This window comes from Symphalangus syndactylus, chromosome 16, assembly GCF_028878055.3.
Source record: "Symphalangus syndactylus isolate Jambi chromosome 16, NHGRI_mSymSyn1-v2.1_pri, whole genome shotgun sequence".
Taxonomy (NCBI): domain Eukaryota; kingdom Metazoa; phylum Chordata; class Mammalia; order Primates; family Hylobatidae; genus Symphalangus; species Symphalangus syndactylus.
In genome coordinates this window covers 11,793,680-11,810,131 of record NC_072438.2, presented here as the reverse complement: position 1 = coordinate 11,810,131, position 16,452 = coordinate 11,793,680, and the positions used below count along the sequence as shown (strand labels likewise).

General features: G+C 50.2%; 1 protein-coding gene across 5 annotated transcripts in view; it reads right to left on the bottom strand.

Moving 5' to 3' along the window:
• FAM193A (family with sequence similarity 193 member A) overlaps positions 1-12,852 on the bottom strand; it is a 187,801-nt gene extending 174,949 nt beyond the window's left edge. For 2 of the 5 annotated variants that reach the window (XM_055245846.2, XM_055245845.2), the window contains exon 1: positions 12,310-12,850. In XM_055245846.2, coding sequence (XP_055101821.1) covers positions 12,310-12,564 — 255 coding nt within the window. In that variant the 5' untranslated portion in view covers positions 12,565-12,850. Of the gene's footprint in view, positions 1-12,309 lie in introns of all 5 variants that reach the window. The other 3 variants (XM_063619653.1, XM_055245844.2, XM_055245847.2) reach the window with 3 other exon arrangements.
• Between the last annotated feature and the right edge of the window lie 3,600 nt (positions 12,853-16,452).

Sequence of the window (16,452 nt, the reverse complement as noted above, 5' to 3'; positions counted from 1 at the left end):
TCATAACCTGGAGATAAAATGGAGATCTTAGAAATGACACCAAAACCATGATCCACATAGAAAAAACTGATAAACTGAACTTCATTCACATTAATTTTTTTTTTCCTCTGCAAAAAACCACTTTACAGCCTGGGTGCAGTGGCTCACACCTGTATCCCAGCACTTTGGGAGGCCGAGGTGGGCCCATCACTCAAGGTCAGGAGTTCAAGACCAGCACAGCCAACATGGTGAAACACCGTCTCTACTAAATATACAAAAATTAGCCAGGCATGATGGCACATGCCTGTAATTCCAGCTACTCAGGAGGCTGAGGCACAAGAATCACTTAAACCGGGAGGCGGAGGTTGCAGTGAGCCAAGATCACACCACTACACTCCAGCCTGGGTGACAGAATGAGACTCTGTCTGACAAAAAAAAAAAAAAGTAAACTATAAAATTTTTAGAAGAAAACATAGAAGGAAAAAAATCTTCATAAGCTTGAGCTAAAACAGAGATCTTAGAAATGACACCAAAACCATGATCCATAAAGGAAAAAATTGGTAAACGGAACTTCATTCACATTAATTTTTTTTTCTCTGCAAAAAACCAGTTAACAGGCTGGGTGCAGTGGCTCACACCTATGATCCCAGCACTTTGGGAGGCTGAGACAGGTAGATCACTTGAGGTCAGGAGTTCAAGACCAGCATGGCCAACATGGTGAAACCCCATCTCTACTAAAAATACAAAAATTAGCCAGGCGGGGTGGCGCACCCCTGTAACTCCAGCTACTCAGGAGGCTGAGGCATGAGAATCACTTGAATCTGGGAGGCGGAGGCTGCAGTGAGCCGAGATCATGCCACTGCACTCCAGCCTGGGTGACGGAATGAGACACTGTCTCAATAAAAAGATAAGCTACAGATTTGAAGAAAATGTTGGCAAATTATGTATGACAAAGGATTTGAATTCAGAATCATGGAGAACTTTCAAAAAATAGGCAAAGTAGGCCGGGCACAGTGGCTCACCCCTGAAATCCCAGTACTTTGGGAGGCCGAGGCAGGCGGATAATCTGAGGTCAGGAGTTCAAGACCAGCCTGGCCAACATGGTGAAGCCCTGTCTCTACTAAAAATACAAAATTAGCCAGGTGTGGTGGCAGGCACCTGTAATCCCAGCTACTCGAGAGGCTGAGGCAGGAGAATTGCTTGAACCCAGGAGGCACAGGTAGCAGTGAGCCGAGATCGTGCCATTGCATTCCAGCCTGGGGGACAAGAGCAAGACTTTGTCTCAAAAAAAAAAAAAAAAGTTAAAAAAAAATAGGCAAAGTCTTGATAAAACACTTCTCCCAAGAGGATACAGAAATGGCAAATAAACACAGGAAACATGTTCAATATTATTAGGCACTAGAGAAATGCAAATTAAAACTATGATACCACTACAGACCTATTTATTAAAATATTAAGAGGCCGGGCTCAGTGGCTCACGCCTGTAACCCCAGCACTTTGGCAGGCCAAGGTGAGCAGATCACTGAACATCAAGAGTTCAAGACCAGCCTGGCCAACATGGTGAAACCCCATCTCCACTAAAAGTACAAAATTAGCTGGGTGTGGTGGCACACATCTGTAATCCTAGCTACTGGGGAGGCTGAGGCAGGAGAATCACTTGAACCTGGGAGGCAGAGGTTGCAGTGAGCCAAGATCACGCCACTGCACTCCAGCCTGGGCAAAAGGGTGAGACTCCACTTCCAACAACAACAACAAAAAAGTACACACACACACACACATACACACACACACATACATATATATTAAGGTCAGGAGTTATAAACTATCTATCTATCTATCTATCTATCTATCTATCTATCTATCTATCTATCTAGCTTAAGGCTGGGTGCGGTGGCTCATGCCTGTAATCCCAACACTGAGAAGACAAGGTGGGAGGATCGCTGGAGCCCAGGAGACAGACATCAGCCTGGGCAACATAGTGAGACCCCATTTCCACAAAAAGAATTATTATTATTATTATTTTTTTTTGAGACAGAGTCTCGCTCTTCTTCCCCAGGCTGGAGTGCAGTAGTGCGATCTCGGCTCATAGCAACCTTCACCTCCCCGGTTCAAGCAAGTCTCTTGCCTCAACTCAACCTCCCGAGTAGCTGGAATTACAGGTGTGTGCCACCACAACTGGCTACTTTTTGTATTTTTAGTAGAGATGGGCTTTCACCACCTTGGCCAGGCTGGTCTCAAACTCCTGACCTCCAGTGATCCGCCTGCCTCGGCCTCCCAAAGTGCTGGCATTACAGGCGTGAGCCACTACACCCAGCCCACAAAAAGAGTTTTTTAAGAAACAGTTTAGGCCAAGGCTTACACCTGTAATCCTAGCACTTTGGGAGGCCAGACAGGCGGACTGCCTGAGCTCAGGAGTTTGAGACCAGCCTGGGCAACATGGCAAAACCCCATCTGTACTAAAAAAATATTAATAATAATAGTGTAAACAAAAACCATTGAAAATCTCAAGTGCTAGCAAGGATGCAGAGCAACTAGAACTCTCAGACATTGCTGTGAGTAGGCAGAATGGTATTAGCCACTCTGGATAATAGTTTGGCAGTTTCACATAATGTTACCATATGACCAGCTCCTACTCCTTGGTATTTACCTAGAAAATTGAAATTTACTTTCACACAAAAATCCTGTATAGACATGTTTATAGCAACTCTATTTATAATCACCAAAACCTGAAAACAACCCCAAGTCCACCAATGGAAAAAAGGACAAACTGTGGTACATTTACACAACAGAATACTACACAGCAGTAAAAAAGAACAAGCTACTGATACATGCAACAACTTGGATGAATCTCAAAGTCATTATGCTGAGTGAAATAAACCTTCCTGAAAAGACTACACACTGTATGAGTCCATTTATAGGACTTATCCAAAAGATAAAATCATACCAAGTAACTGAGCAATGGCTGCCAAGACTTTAGGAGTTGGGGAGAGTGTAACTATAACATGAGGGAGTTTTTGTGAACAATTAAACTGTTCTGTATCCTGACTGTGGTAGTAGATATATGAATCTACAGTTGCTAAAATTCAAATGCAAAATGCACATTTTAAACATTCAATTTTGGCTGGGACAGTGGCCTACACCTGTAATCCCAAAACTTTGGGAGGCCAAGGTGGGAGGATTGCTTGAGCCCAAGAGTTTGAGATCAGCTTGGGAGGCTGGGCGCGGTGGCTCACGCCTGTAATCCCAGCACTTTGGGAAGCCGAAGTGAGCGGATCACAAGGTCAGGAGATCGAGACTATCCTGGCTAACACGGTGAAACCCTGTCTCTACTAAAAATACAAAAAATTAGCTGGGCGTGGTCGCGGGCGCCTGTAGTCCCAGCTACTGGGGAGGCTGAGGCAGGAGAATGGCAGGAACCCAGGAGGCAGAGCTTGCAGTGAGCTGAGATCGTGCCACTACACTCCAGCCTGGGTGACAGAGCGAGACTCCATCTCAAAAAAAAAAAAAAAAAAAAGAAAAAAAAAAAGAGATCAGCTTGGGAAACACAATGGGACCCCATCTTTATAAAAAAAAAAAATATATATATATATATATATATATATATATTTTTTTTTTTTTTGAGATGGAGTCTTGCTCTGTCACCCAGGCTGGAGTGCAGTGGCACAATCTCGGCTCACTGCAACCTCCGCCTCTCCGGTTCAAGCAATTCTCTGCCTCAGCCTCCTGAGTAGCTATGATTACAGGCACCCGCCACCACACCCGGCTAATTTTTGTATTTTTAGTAGAGACACAATTTCACCATGTTGGTCAGGCTGGCCTCAAACTCCTGACCTCATAATCCGCCCACCTCAGCCTCCCAAAGTGCTGGGATTACAGGCATGAGCCACTGCACCTGGCCTTAAAATTTTTTTTTTTTAATTAGCCAGGCATGGTGGTGCACACCTGTAGTCCCAGCTACCTGTGGGGCTGAGGTGGGAGCACTGCTTGAGCAGGGCAGGCTGAGGCTACAATGAGCCATTGTCATAACACTGCATTCCAGCCTAGGCAACAGAGTTGAGAGTCTGTTTCAAAAATTTTTTTTAATTAGTATCAGTTTTTCTATATGTTAATTTCTAAAAATTAGCATACAACAGTACCATTTAGGAAAACTATCTGACAGTACCTACTAAAGTCAAACTGAAGTATACCCAGCAATTCTACCCCCAGCCATATGACCGAGTGCTCATGTCCACCAAAACACATGTACAGAAAGGAATAGATATATCAGTTGACCCATATCAGCCATAAAACAATCCAAATGTCCATTAGAATGGTGAGATAAATTGTGGAATATTAACACAACAATAAGTTTATATGCCATGAAAAAAAAAGATCCACTGCTAGGACAACAACACAGATGCATCTCAAATACAATGTTGAGCCAAAGAGCCCTAGCACAAAAATTCTTGTTCTATGAAATTCAAAGAGAGGGCCTGGCGTGGTGGCTCACGCCTGAAATCCCAGCGCTTTGGGAGGCTGAGGCGGGCAGATCACCTGAGGTCAGGAGTTCGAGACCAGCCTGGCCAACATGGTGAAACCCCGTCTCTACTAAAAATACGAAAATCAGCCAGGCATGGTGGCGCACGCCTGTAATCCCAGATACTTGGGAGGCTGAGGCAGGAAAATCACTTGAACCCAGGAGGCGGAGGTTGCAGTGAGCCGAGATCATGCCACTGCACTCCAGCCTGGGTGACAGAGGGAGACTCCGTCTCAAAAAAAAAAAAGAAAGAAAGAAATTCAAAGGCAAAATCCTTTTAAAGGATACAGATCAGATCAGTAGTAGAAACGACCATGAAGGGGAACGAGGGAGCATCTGGAAAATTGTTCTATCTATAGTCTTTTTTCTTTTTTTTTTTTTTTTTTTAAGATAAGGGCTCCCTGTCCCCCAGGTTGAAGTCCTGTTGTGGTACAACCACAGCTCACTGTAACTCTCAGACTCCTGAGCTCAAGCAATTCTCTCGCCTGAGCCTCCTACGTAACTGGGATTACAGGCATATGCCACCACATCAGGCTAATTCCTTTTTTCTTTCAGAGACAGAGTCTTGCTCTGTCGCCCAGGCTGGAGCGCAGTGGCCCGATCTGGGCTCACTGCAACCTCCGCCTCCTGGGTTCAAGCAATTCTCCTGCCTCAGCCTCCCGAGTAGCTGGAATTACAGGCGCCCACCACCACACCCAGCTAATTTTTTTGTATTTTTAGTAGAGAATGGGGTTTCACCACGTTGGCCAGGCTGGGCTCAAACTCCTGACCTCGTGATCCTTCCACCTCAGCCTCCCAAAGTGCTGGGATTACAGGCGTGAGCCACAGCGCCTGGCCAGGCTAATTATAATTAAGTTTTTTGTTGAAACAGAGTCTCACTACATAGCCCAAGCTGGTCCTGAACTCCTGGCCTCAAGTGATTCTCCCACCTTGGCTTTCCAAAGTGCTGGGATCATGGGTATGGGCCACTGTGCCAGCCTATATTCTTTATCTTGATATATTTATTACATAGGTGTACACATACAAAAAATACTGAATCACAGACATGCTCTCTGCAGGTGCACCATTTCTAAAGCCTGTATGGTAATCATTTAAACTTTTACAAGTTAAAATTGTTAATTTTAGTTAAGACACAGGAAGTTCTACATTTTTCTTCAACCTATTTCCTCAGGTCACTAAGGCAAATACGAACTAGAGTTAATGATAACCTAATTTCACCATGGTAGCAATTTCTACAACACACGGAAGGCTTCTAAGTGCACCCTGATGTACCCCAAAGATCCATAACAATCACATCAGCATTGTTTACACAATGCTCATACCATCAAAGCAGAGGATACACTGTATGGTGGCTAATTTTTTGGGTTTTTTTGTTTTGTTTTGTTTTTGAGACAATGTCTCGTTCTTTTGTGCAGGCTGGAGTGCAATGGTGTGATCTCCGCTCACTGCCACCTCAGCCCCCGGGGTTCAAGCGATTCTGTCTCAGCCTCCTGAGTAGCTGAGATTACAGGTGCTCGTCACCAGGCCCAACTAATTTTTGCATTTTTTAGTAGAAATGGGGTTTATCCATGTTGGCCAGGCTGGCCTCAAACTCCTGGACTCAGGTGATCCTCCCACCCTGGCCTCCCTAAATGCTGGGATTATAGGTATGAGCCACCAAGCCTGTGGTGCCCTATCATTTAGAAACCTGAGGTGGTGGCCGAGTGCAGTGGCTCACACCTGTAATCCTAGCACTTTGGGAGGCCAAGGCGGGTGCATCACGAGGTCAGGAGATCGAGACCATCCTGGCTAACATGGTGAAACCCCGTCTCTACTAAAAATACAAAAAATAAGCTGGGCATGGTGGCACACGCCAGTAGCCCCAGCTACCTGGGAGGTTGAGGCAGGAGAATCGCTTGAACCTGGGAGGCGGAGGTTGCAGTGAGCCAAGATTGCGCCACTGCACTCCAGCCTGGGTGACAGAGCGACACTCCATTTAAAAAAAAAAAAAAGAAAACTGAGGTAGTGCAAGGTTGATATCTTGCCCATGGAACAGAGCCTAACAAATTTGTGGTTCCCCACGCTTTGTGTATAAGAGTTCTGTTTTGGGTCAAAGACCCTATAAGCTAAGTTATGTTTTCCTACTACTCCCATGGTCCTCCTCCTTTGTTGAAGCTACCCACATGCAGAAACACCCTCTTTGGCTCAGCAGCCACCTTGATGAAGGTGGTCCTGGGTATAACACATAGCGCTGCATCCCGCACACAGGACAGTGGGACTGTGACCACTCCTGAAAATCGAGACAGTCCTTCCACTCTGCCTTCTCTCTTATCCACCTTCTGGCTTGGTGACTACGGAGTGTAGACGCTGCTTGCCGGGACTCAGAAAGCCTCCCTGGGAACCATAGGGCCAGAAACCACTCACTGTTTCTGGGTGGTATTGTTTTGGGTGCCATTTTGCACCATACAACGTACTCCAAAAAGCTCACCATCTGTGGGGAAACAATTCAGAGGCTTCAGAATTACATTAAGACTTTCTGTGGTATGTGTCAAGAATATTTTACCCCAATTACCATAAAGAGTTTCTTTAACGAACAATTGTTAAAATACTTACAAAGAACCTTAAAAACTAAAGACAGCTTTAAAAGTTTAAAATATCGGCCAGGTGCGGTGGCTCACGCCTGTAATTCTAGCACTTTCGGAGGCCGGGGCAGGTAGCTAGATCACTTGAGGTCAGGAGTTCGAGACCAGCTTGGCCAACATGGTGAAACCCCGTCTCTACCAAAAATACAAAAAATGGCCGGGCGCGGTTGCTCACGCCTGTAATCCCAGCACTTTGGGAGGCCAAGGCATGCAGATCACAAGGTCAGGAGTTCTAGACCAACATGGTAAAACCCCGTCTCTACTAAAAATACAAAAATTAGCCAAGCGTGGTGGCACATGCCTCTAATCCCAGCTACTCAGGAGGCTGAGGCAGGAGAATCACTTGAACCCAGGAGGCGGAGGTTGCAGCGAGCTAAGATCACCCCACTGTACTCCAGCTGGGGCGACAGTGAGACTCCGTCTCGAAAAAAAAAAAAAAAATTGCCAAGTGTGGTGGTGCACTCCTGTAGTCCCAGCTACTCAGGAGGCTGAGGCAGGAGAATCACTTGAACTCATGAGGCAGAAGTTGCAGTGAGCCGAGATGGCACCACTGCACTCCAGCCTGGGCAACAGAGCAAGACTCTGTCTCAAAAATAAAATAAAATACCATCCAAGATGGGGGCATATTTTAAAAGCTTAAAATACAGTAAAAGCAACTGTCAAGGTGCAGCACACAACTCAATAGTACACAATACAGAGGCTGTGGTGGGTCACACCCGTAATACCAGCACTTTGGGAGGCCAAGGTAGGTGGATCACAAGGTCAAGAGATAGAAACCATCCTAGCCAACATGGTGAAACCCTGTCTCTACTAAAAATACAAAAATTTGCTGGGCATGGCGGCATGCACCTGTAGTCCCAACTACTCAGGAGGCTGAGGCAGGAGAATTGCTTGAACCCAGGAGGTGGAGGTTGCAGTGAGTCGAGATCACGCCACTGCTCTCCAGCCTGGCGACAGAACAAGACTCTGTCCTCCCCAAAAAAAATACACAATGAACTAATTCTGTGAACTATAACCCAGATTTTATTAATGAGATTACATGGAATAAAAAAGATCAGAAAAGTATTAAAATATTTTGTTTTTTGTTATTTTTTGAGACAGAGTTTCGCTCTTGTTGCCCAAGCTGGAGTGCAATGGCACAATCTCGGCTCATGACAATCTCCACCTCCCAGGTTCAAGCGATTCTCCTGCCTCAGCGTCCGGAGTAGCTGGGATTACAGGCATCCATCACTACTTCCGGCTAATCTTCATATTTTTAGTAGAGATAGGGTTTCATCACGTTGGCCAGGCCGGTCTGGAACGCCTAACCTCAGGTGATACACCCGCCTCAGCCTCCCAAAGTGCTGGGATTACAGATGTGAGCTACCACACCCGGCCTGTTGTTTTGGTTTTTGTTCGTTTGTTTTTTTGAGATGGAGTCTCACTCTGTCACCCAGGCTGGAGTGCAGTGGCGCCATCTCGGCTCACTGCAAGCTCAGCCTCCCGGGTTCATGCCATTCTCCTGCCTCAGCCTCCAGAATAGCTGGGACTACAGGGCACCTGCCACCACGCCTGGCTAATTTTTGTTTTCGTTTGTTTGTTTGTTTGTTTGAGACAGAGTCTCGCTCTGTCGCCCAGGCTGGAGTACAGTGACACAATCTCAGCTGACTGCAATCTCCGCCTCCCGGGTTCACACTATTCTCCTGCTTCAGCCTCTGGAGTAGCTGGGACTACAGGCGCCCGCCACCACGCCCGGCTAATTTTTTGTATTTTTAGTAGAGACAGGTTTCACCGTGTTTGCCAGGATGGTCTCAATCTCCCGACCTCGTGATCTGCCTGTCTCAGCCTCCCAAAGTGCTCGGATTACAGGCGTGAGCCACCGCGCCTGGCCATTTTTTGTATTTTTAGCAGAAACGAGGCCTCACCACGTCAACCAGGATGGGATTTTTTTTTTTTTTTTTGAGACAGAGTTTCACTCTTGTTGCCCAGGCAGTAGTGCAATGGTTAGATCTCAGCTCACTGCAACCTCTGTCTCCCAGGTTCAAGCAATTCTTCTGCCTCAGTCTCCCAAGTAGCTGGGATTGCAAGTGCACACCACCACACCTGGCTAATTTTTGTATTTTTAGTATAGACCGGGTTTCACCATCTCTGGGGTTTCATCATCTGTCGGTCAGGCTGGTTTCGAACTCCTGACCTCAGGTGATCCACCCACCTTGGCCTCCCGAAGTGCTGGAATTACAGGCATGAGCCACTGTGCCCGGCCCTAAAATATTTTGTGAAATTTTTGTGTTTATGTGTATGTTTCCTAGATCTTAACAGATTTTATTTCTTGGAGTGGGTCATTAGAGTGGGTCATGGTCAAAAACCTTGATAGGCCAGGTGCAGTGGCTCACGCCTGTAATCTCAGCACTTTGGGAGGCAGAGATGGGAGGATCGCTTGAGGTCAAGAGTTCAAGACAAGCCTGGGTAACATAGTGAGACCCTGTCTCTAGCTTAAAAGAAAAAATTAGCCAGGCATGGTGGCACATACCTAGAGTCCTAGCTACTTGGAAGGACTGCTTAGCCCAGAAATTGGAGGTTACAGTGAGCTGTGACCAGGCAACTATACTCTAGCCTATGCAACAGAGAGACACCATGTCTCTTTTAAAACAACAACAAAACCCTGATGCATACTAGTTTAACAGAATATCACAGTCCTGTCAAAAATAATACTCAGGTGGGCACAGTGGAAAGGGTCTGTATCCTTAACCATTAGTAAAACTCAGATGAGAAGGATCACTTGAGCCCACAAGCTCAAGGCCAGCCTGGGCAACATAGCAAGACCCTATCTTACTAATAATAGGCATACAGTTATCTGATTTTGAATAACATGACAAAAATAATAAAGGTAGGGCTGGGCACGGTGGCTCACGCCTGTAATTCCAGGACTTTGAGAGGCCAAAGCAGGCGGATCAAGAGATCAGGACTTCAAGACCAGCCTGCCCAACATAGTGAATCCCCGTCTCTACTAAAAATATAAAAAAAATTAGCCAGGCATGGTGGCAGGCACCTGTAGTCCCAGCTACTTGGGAGGCTTAGGCAGGAGAATCGCTTGAACCCACGACACGGAGGTTACAGTGTGCCAAGATCGCACTACTGCACTCCAGCCTGGGCGACAGAGTGAGACTCTGTCTCAAAAAAAAAACAAAAAATATTAATAAAGTTATATTTTACCTAAGTATTGCGAAGCAAATGTAAATTATTAAAACTTGAAATGGTATGAAAGGCTAAAACTAAGAACTTTATTGTGCCACCAACTAGTTTTTATTGAATCAATAGAAATGAATATATTTCACATCCAGCTACAGCAAAAAATTATCAATATTTTGGGTAAGGATATGCACAGGCAAACCCCCCACCCTCCCCTACCCGACAGCAGCAAACACTGCCCTTAAAAACCCCAATGATCCAAACGCTCAAGACTCATCCTTGATCCCAAGAACTACAGCCTATTTTGATCTCCAGGATACTGGATGAGGGCAATCTCAGGAGACTGAAGTCCAGGACTACGGCCCAAGACCCTAATGTAACAATATAATAATAAAAACAGCCGGCGCAGTGGCTCACACCTGTAATCCCAGCACTTTGGGATGCGAAGGTGGACGGATCACCTGAGGTCAGGAGTTCGAGACCAGCCTGGCCAACATGGTGAAACCCTGTCTCTACAAAAATTAGCCGGGCATGGTGGCGCATGCCTGTAGTCCCAGCTACTCGAGAGGCTGAGGCAGGAGAATCGCTTGAACCTGGGAGGCGGAGGTTACAGTGAGCCGAGATCGCGCCATTATTGCACTCCAGCCTGGGCGACAGAGCGAGACTCTGTCTCAAAAAAAAAACAATTTGTGTCATGATTTAGCACAAAAATACTCCCAACGCTTATTTCGTTTTTTAATTGCAATATCTTTATTTATTTATTTATTTTTTTTTTGAGACGGAGTCTCGCTCTGTCTCCTGGGTTGGAGTGCAGTGGCACGATCTCGGCTCACTGCAAGCTCCGCCTCCTGGGTTCACGCCATTCTCCTGCCTCAGCCTCTCCGAGTAGCTGGGACTACAGGCGCCCGCCACCACGCCCGGCTAATTTTTTGTATTTTTTTTAGTAGAGACGGGGTTTCACCATGGTCTCGATCTCCTGACCTCGTGATCCGCCCGCCTCGGCCTCCCAAAGTGCTGGGATTACAAGCGTGAGCCACCGCGCCCGGCGCAATATCTTTAAAACTACATAATTTGAGAGTTCAAATAACGTTATAAGAACGCAACTTTTCAAAAAAAAAATCTATTATCTTTCAGGAGACAATGGGATAACTGGAAATGACTGTGCCAACTGCATACCCACTTATAAATAGTGTACCCTCTGAAATGTTGTGACCAACGGTTGAATAAAAGTGGCAGGAATCCGTAATTGGTAGGTGCAATGTGTGCTAGCTGTATTCATAAACAAAACTGAAAAAAACCACCTTTCAAATTCCTTAAGTTCGAACCCTAAATACATACCTGAGTAACCAAACCACTAAATACCCCTGAAAACTTAACAAAGCGGGGGAGGAGGGGCCAGGGCTGCCAGCTCCAGGTGGCTGTCAGGTAGATTTCAAATAACCACATAGGAGGACCAAAGGAAAACTTCCGGGAGGCCCTTCTCAATCATCACGCTCAGGGAATAACGAAGGTGGACACAGAGAAACATTTCAAAGCCCCGGGAGCGAAAGGGCAGCTTTGCTCACTCCTGGAATCGCAGTCGCTCTGGAACCGCCGCAGCGGGCGAGACGCCACAACAGAAGCCCGGGCCTCGCGGGCATCACCCGCCGGGTCCAGCGGAAGGCGAAGCGCCGTAAGCGGTGCTGCACCCCGGAGACGTCCCCGCCCGGTGAGGGGCTGCTCCAGCCTGCGGACTAGCCCGTCGCCGTGAGCGGAGGCCCCAGTGTCGCCCTCCCGCCGCCTCTGCTCAGGTTCTCCTCTCAAGAGGCTGACAGAGGCCGCGTCACGCCGAGCACGGCCCACCTGCCGCCCTGCCCCGGGACCCCGGCAAGCGCGGCGCCGCAGGACCCGTTATCCGCCCGCCCGCAGCATCCCGCTCCCAGGCCCGGGGCGCTCGGGCCGACAGCGGGAGGCCGAGCTCCGCCAAGGCGCGGGGGGACGGCGACGGCGTACCGCCATCGACCCCCGCCCGCTGCCGCCGCTTACCTCGAAGTAGCCTCCGGGGGCGGCGCCGCCCGCGCTCGCGCCCGCGCCGAGAGGCCCGTTGGCCGCCGCCGCGCCGCCCACCAGGCCTGCTGCGCTGCCCGGGGCCGCCAGGCCCGCGGCCTGGGAGCCGCGCAGCGCCGCCGCCGGGCCGGCCTTGCCGCTGCTCGCGCCGCCGTTACCCCCGCTGGAGCCGCCGCCGCCGCCCCGCTTGTTCTTCCGGCGCTTGGCCCCGCGCTTGGCGTCGGCTGGGCTCATGGCGGGCGGGGAGAGGGGCGCAGAGCGGGCGCGGGGGCCGCGGGCGGCGGCGGAGGGCGGGGAAGGCGGGGAGGCTGAGGCGGCGGCGGCGGCGGGCGCTCCGGCCAGCCGGGGGGCGCTGCGCGGGGTCGCGTCCGGGTCGGGGAGGGCTGGGGCGGGCGGGAGATGCGGGGCAGGCCGCTAGGCGGGAGGAACCGCGAGTCCACAGTCCCGGCGCCGCGGCTGACCAGAGTTAGAGTCCAATATGGCGGACACAAGGGGAAAGGGATCCCAGTTTACGTCGGGGGAGGGGGAAGGAGCAGCGGGGAGGGGGAGGGGTATGGGCCCCCACCCCCACCCCGCCTTACTCCGCCCCCAGCGCCGCTTTTCCCTTTGCTTGCCCTCCCCCTCCTGCCGTTAACATGCCTCGGCGCGCAGGACACGCCGGGAATTGAAGTCCGTGCTACCCGTGCCGTCGCTGGGGGCGCCAGGGGATGGACCACGGTTCCCGTCAGGCCGTGCGAGGCCGAGGGCCCGGACGCTGGGAGGAGCTGGGGCCAAGGAGCTGAATGCGGCGGTGATGTCACCGCCGCGCTCGTCGCCGCAGGTCCCGCCCATGCCGCGCGGCCTTCTGGGTGTTGTGGTTGGGCGTAGGGCTAGGCCGGCAGGAGGCCGCGCCGCCGCCCGCGAGGCGAACTACAGGGCTGGCGGCGGGGAGTTCCGCCTCTCTGACCGGTGCCCGCTGCCCGCCCGCCCCGCCCGCGCCCCGTCCGCCGCCCAGGTGCCGCAGACCGGCGCGGCTCCCGGGATGCACCAGGGGTGGCGCGGCGCGGCCCTGGCCTCGCCAGGAACGCCCGGTGACCTTGGGCTAGTCTAGTTCTGGTCCAGATGACTCAGTGAGGACCACAGAATCCCTGCCTTGTGGGCTGGGCGGGGGTTCGGGCGGCGCTGGAAACCTGGGCGCGGCGCGGCGGGGTCCGCCTGGGTGCGGAGGCAGCGGCGGAGCTTGGACCGGGCCCGGGGCTGGGACGCGCCGGTCGGTTCCCCGAGAACCCCTCGCCTAAAGGGTGCTCTTCCCGAGCCCGCCCTCTCCCTGCTACCCCGTTAAGCCCTCTCCAGAGGTCCGGGTGCCTTGCTAATCCACGGGGCCCTAGGACGATCCGGCCGTGTCCCACACCCTCGCACTCACGCACCTCAGGGACGACTAGCCGAGTCAGACCCTCGCAGACGTCCAGGTCAGATATAAGGGCTTGCGTCTGGACCCTCCTCCCTCCGCGGCCTTGCAGACATCTGCGAGCCCCAGGCACAGCTCTGCCCTGAGACCCAGGCCACTGGGGGACCCTGCCGGCGGCCCCGCCCCTTGGAGGGCCCCGCTTACCACAGACACAGAGGCACAAAGGACATGATTTCCCCTTTTTGCTTCCACGGGTGGTGTCAGGCCGAGAGGCGGCGGGCTTTGCACTGGGATGTACGGCCTGCCAGGCTCCCCTTGCAGCGTTTACCGAGCCCTACTGTTCGTCGTAGGTCCCCGCAACCCGCCCCAGCTGCAGCCACAGCCTCCTCATCCTCTGACCCATTCTTCATGACACAAGCAGAAATCTCATGTGATCAGAAGAAAGCTACCCTTAAAGCCATTCAGATACCATCTTAGCCGAAAAAAGGCCCCCCGCCTCATCAGGGTCTTGGATGATCCTGCCCCTGAACATGGAGTTTGAGAGAGCGGGTAGGAATGTGCTTCTGGCCTCCTCTTCAGTGTCATAGGCTGTCCCTGCCCCTTGTGTCAACCCCTGTCCTTTCCTTTGTCATAGCACATTGCACAGGATTGGGATTCATGATGTCACCAGTATCTCCAAAGACAAAAGGTTTTATTGGGCAGGAGAGAACCTGGGAATGCCTGCCTCACACACCTCTGACACCCAAGCTACAGGGGCTGAGCACCCAGCACTCCACTATTTGCTGAATCAATGAATGACAATAATGACCATTAGGCCTGGGTGCCTTGGCTTATGCCTGTAATCCCAGCAGTTTGGGACGCCGAGGTGGGCGGATCACCTGAGGTCAGGAGTTCAAGACAGCCTGGCCAGCAAAGCGAAACCCCATCTCTACTACAAATACAAAAATTAGATGGGCATGGTGGCACACACTTGTAATCCCAGCTACTCGGGAGGCTGAGGCAGGAGAATCGCTTGAACCCGGGAGGCGAGGGTTGCAGTAAACCGAAATAGTGCCGTTGCACTCCAGCTTGGGCAACAAGAGCAAAAATCCGTCAAAAAAAAAAGAGGCCGGGCGCAGTGGCTCTCGCCTGTAATCCCAGCACTTTGGGACGCAAAGGCGGGCGGATCACGAGGTCAGGGGATTGAGACCATCCTGGCTAACACGGTGAAACCCAGTCTCTACTAAAAATACAAAAAATTAGCCGGGCCTGGTGGCGGATGCCTGTAGTCCCAGCTACTCAGGAGGCTGAGGCAGAATGGCGTGAACCTGGGAGGCAGAGCTTGCGGTGAGCCCAGATCGAGCCACTGCACTCCAGCCTGGGCCACAGAGCGAGACTCCATCTCAAAAACTCAAAACAAAACAAGACGAAAGAAAGAAAAGAATAAAAACAATGACAGGCCGGGCGTGGTGGCTCATGCCTGTAATCCCAGCACTTTGGGAGGCCGAGGTAGGCGAATCACCAGGTCAGGAGTTCAAGACCATCCTGGCCAACATTGTGAAACCCTGTCTCTACTAAAAATACAAAAAATTAGCTGGGCATGGTGAGTGGGCGCCTGTAGTCCCAGCTGCTCAGGAGGCCGAGACAGGAGAATCGCTTGAACCCGGGAGGCCGAGGTTGCAGTGAGCCGAGATGGCGCCACTGCTCTCCAGCCTGGGTGACGACAGAGCAAGAATCCATCTCAAAACAAACAAAAAAACTAAAAACATTTGAGGACGAGAACAAAAGGAAAAATGAAGAATATTGAATGATCTAGCAAGAAAGAAGGGAGGAAAAAACGTCTGTCAAAGAGGTAACAAATGGTAGATATGAGTCTAAATATATTATACAAACTATAAATGAGTAATACTACAATAAAAAGCATAAGAAATTGTTTCCTTATGTCTGGGAAATAAAAAGGATAAGAAAAAAATGATTGTTCAAAATAATTTTTAAAAGAAAACTTGGCCGGGTGCGGTGGCTCAAGCCAGGCGCGGTGGCTCACGCCTGTAATCCTAGCACTTTGGGAGGCCGAGGCAGGTGGATGACTTGAGGTCAGGAGTTCAAGACTAGCCTGGCCAACAGGGTGAAACCCCGTCTCTACTAAAAATACAAAAATTAGCCAGACGTGGTAGCACATGCCTGTAATCCCAGCTACTGAGGAGGGTGAGGCAGGAGAATTGCTGAACCCAGGAGGCAGAGGTTGCAGTGAGCCAAGATCGTGCCATTGCACTCCAGCCTGGGCAAGCAAGTGAGACTCCATCTCAAAAAAAAAAGAAAGACATAACGTAACATAAATATAAGGACATAGAAAATTTGTGAAAGTAAAAGGATGAAAAACATACAAAAGAAATACTAGGTCAGGCATGGTGGCCCATGCCTATAATCCCAGCACTTGGGGATGCCAAGAAGGTATACATGAGGCCAGGATTTAAGACTAGCCTGGGTAACTGAGTGAGACCCTGTCTATTAAAAAAAAAAGTTTAATGAGTGGCACGTGATGGTGTGTGCCTGTAGTCCTAGCTGCTCACCAGACTGTGGCAAGAGGACCCTTTGAATCCAGAAGTTTGAGGTTACAGTGAGCTATGCTTGCACCACTGTACTCCAGCCTGGGAGACAAAGTGAAACCCTGCATCAAAAACAAACCAAAAACCTGTAAAGCCTGGGCAACATGAGGAGGCCCTGTCTCTATAAAAAGTAAAAAATAGGCCAGGCAC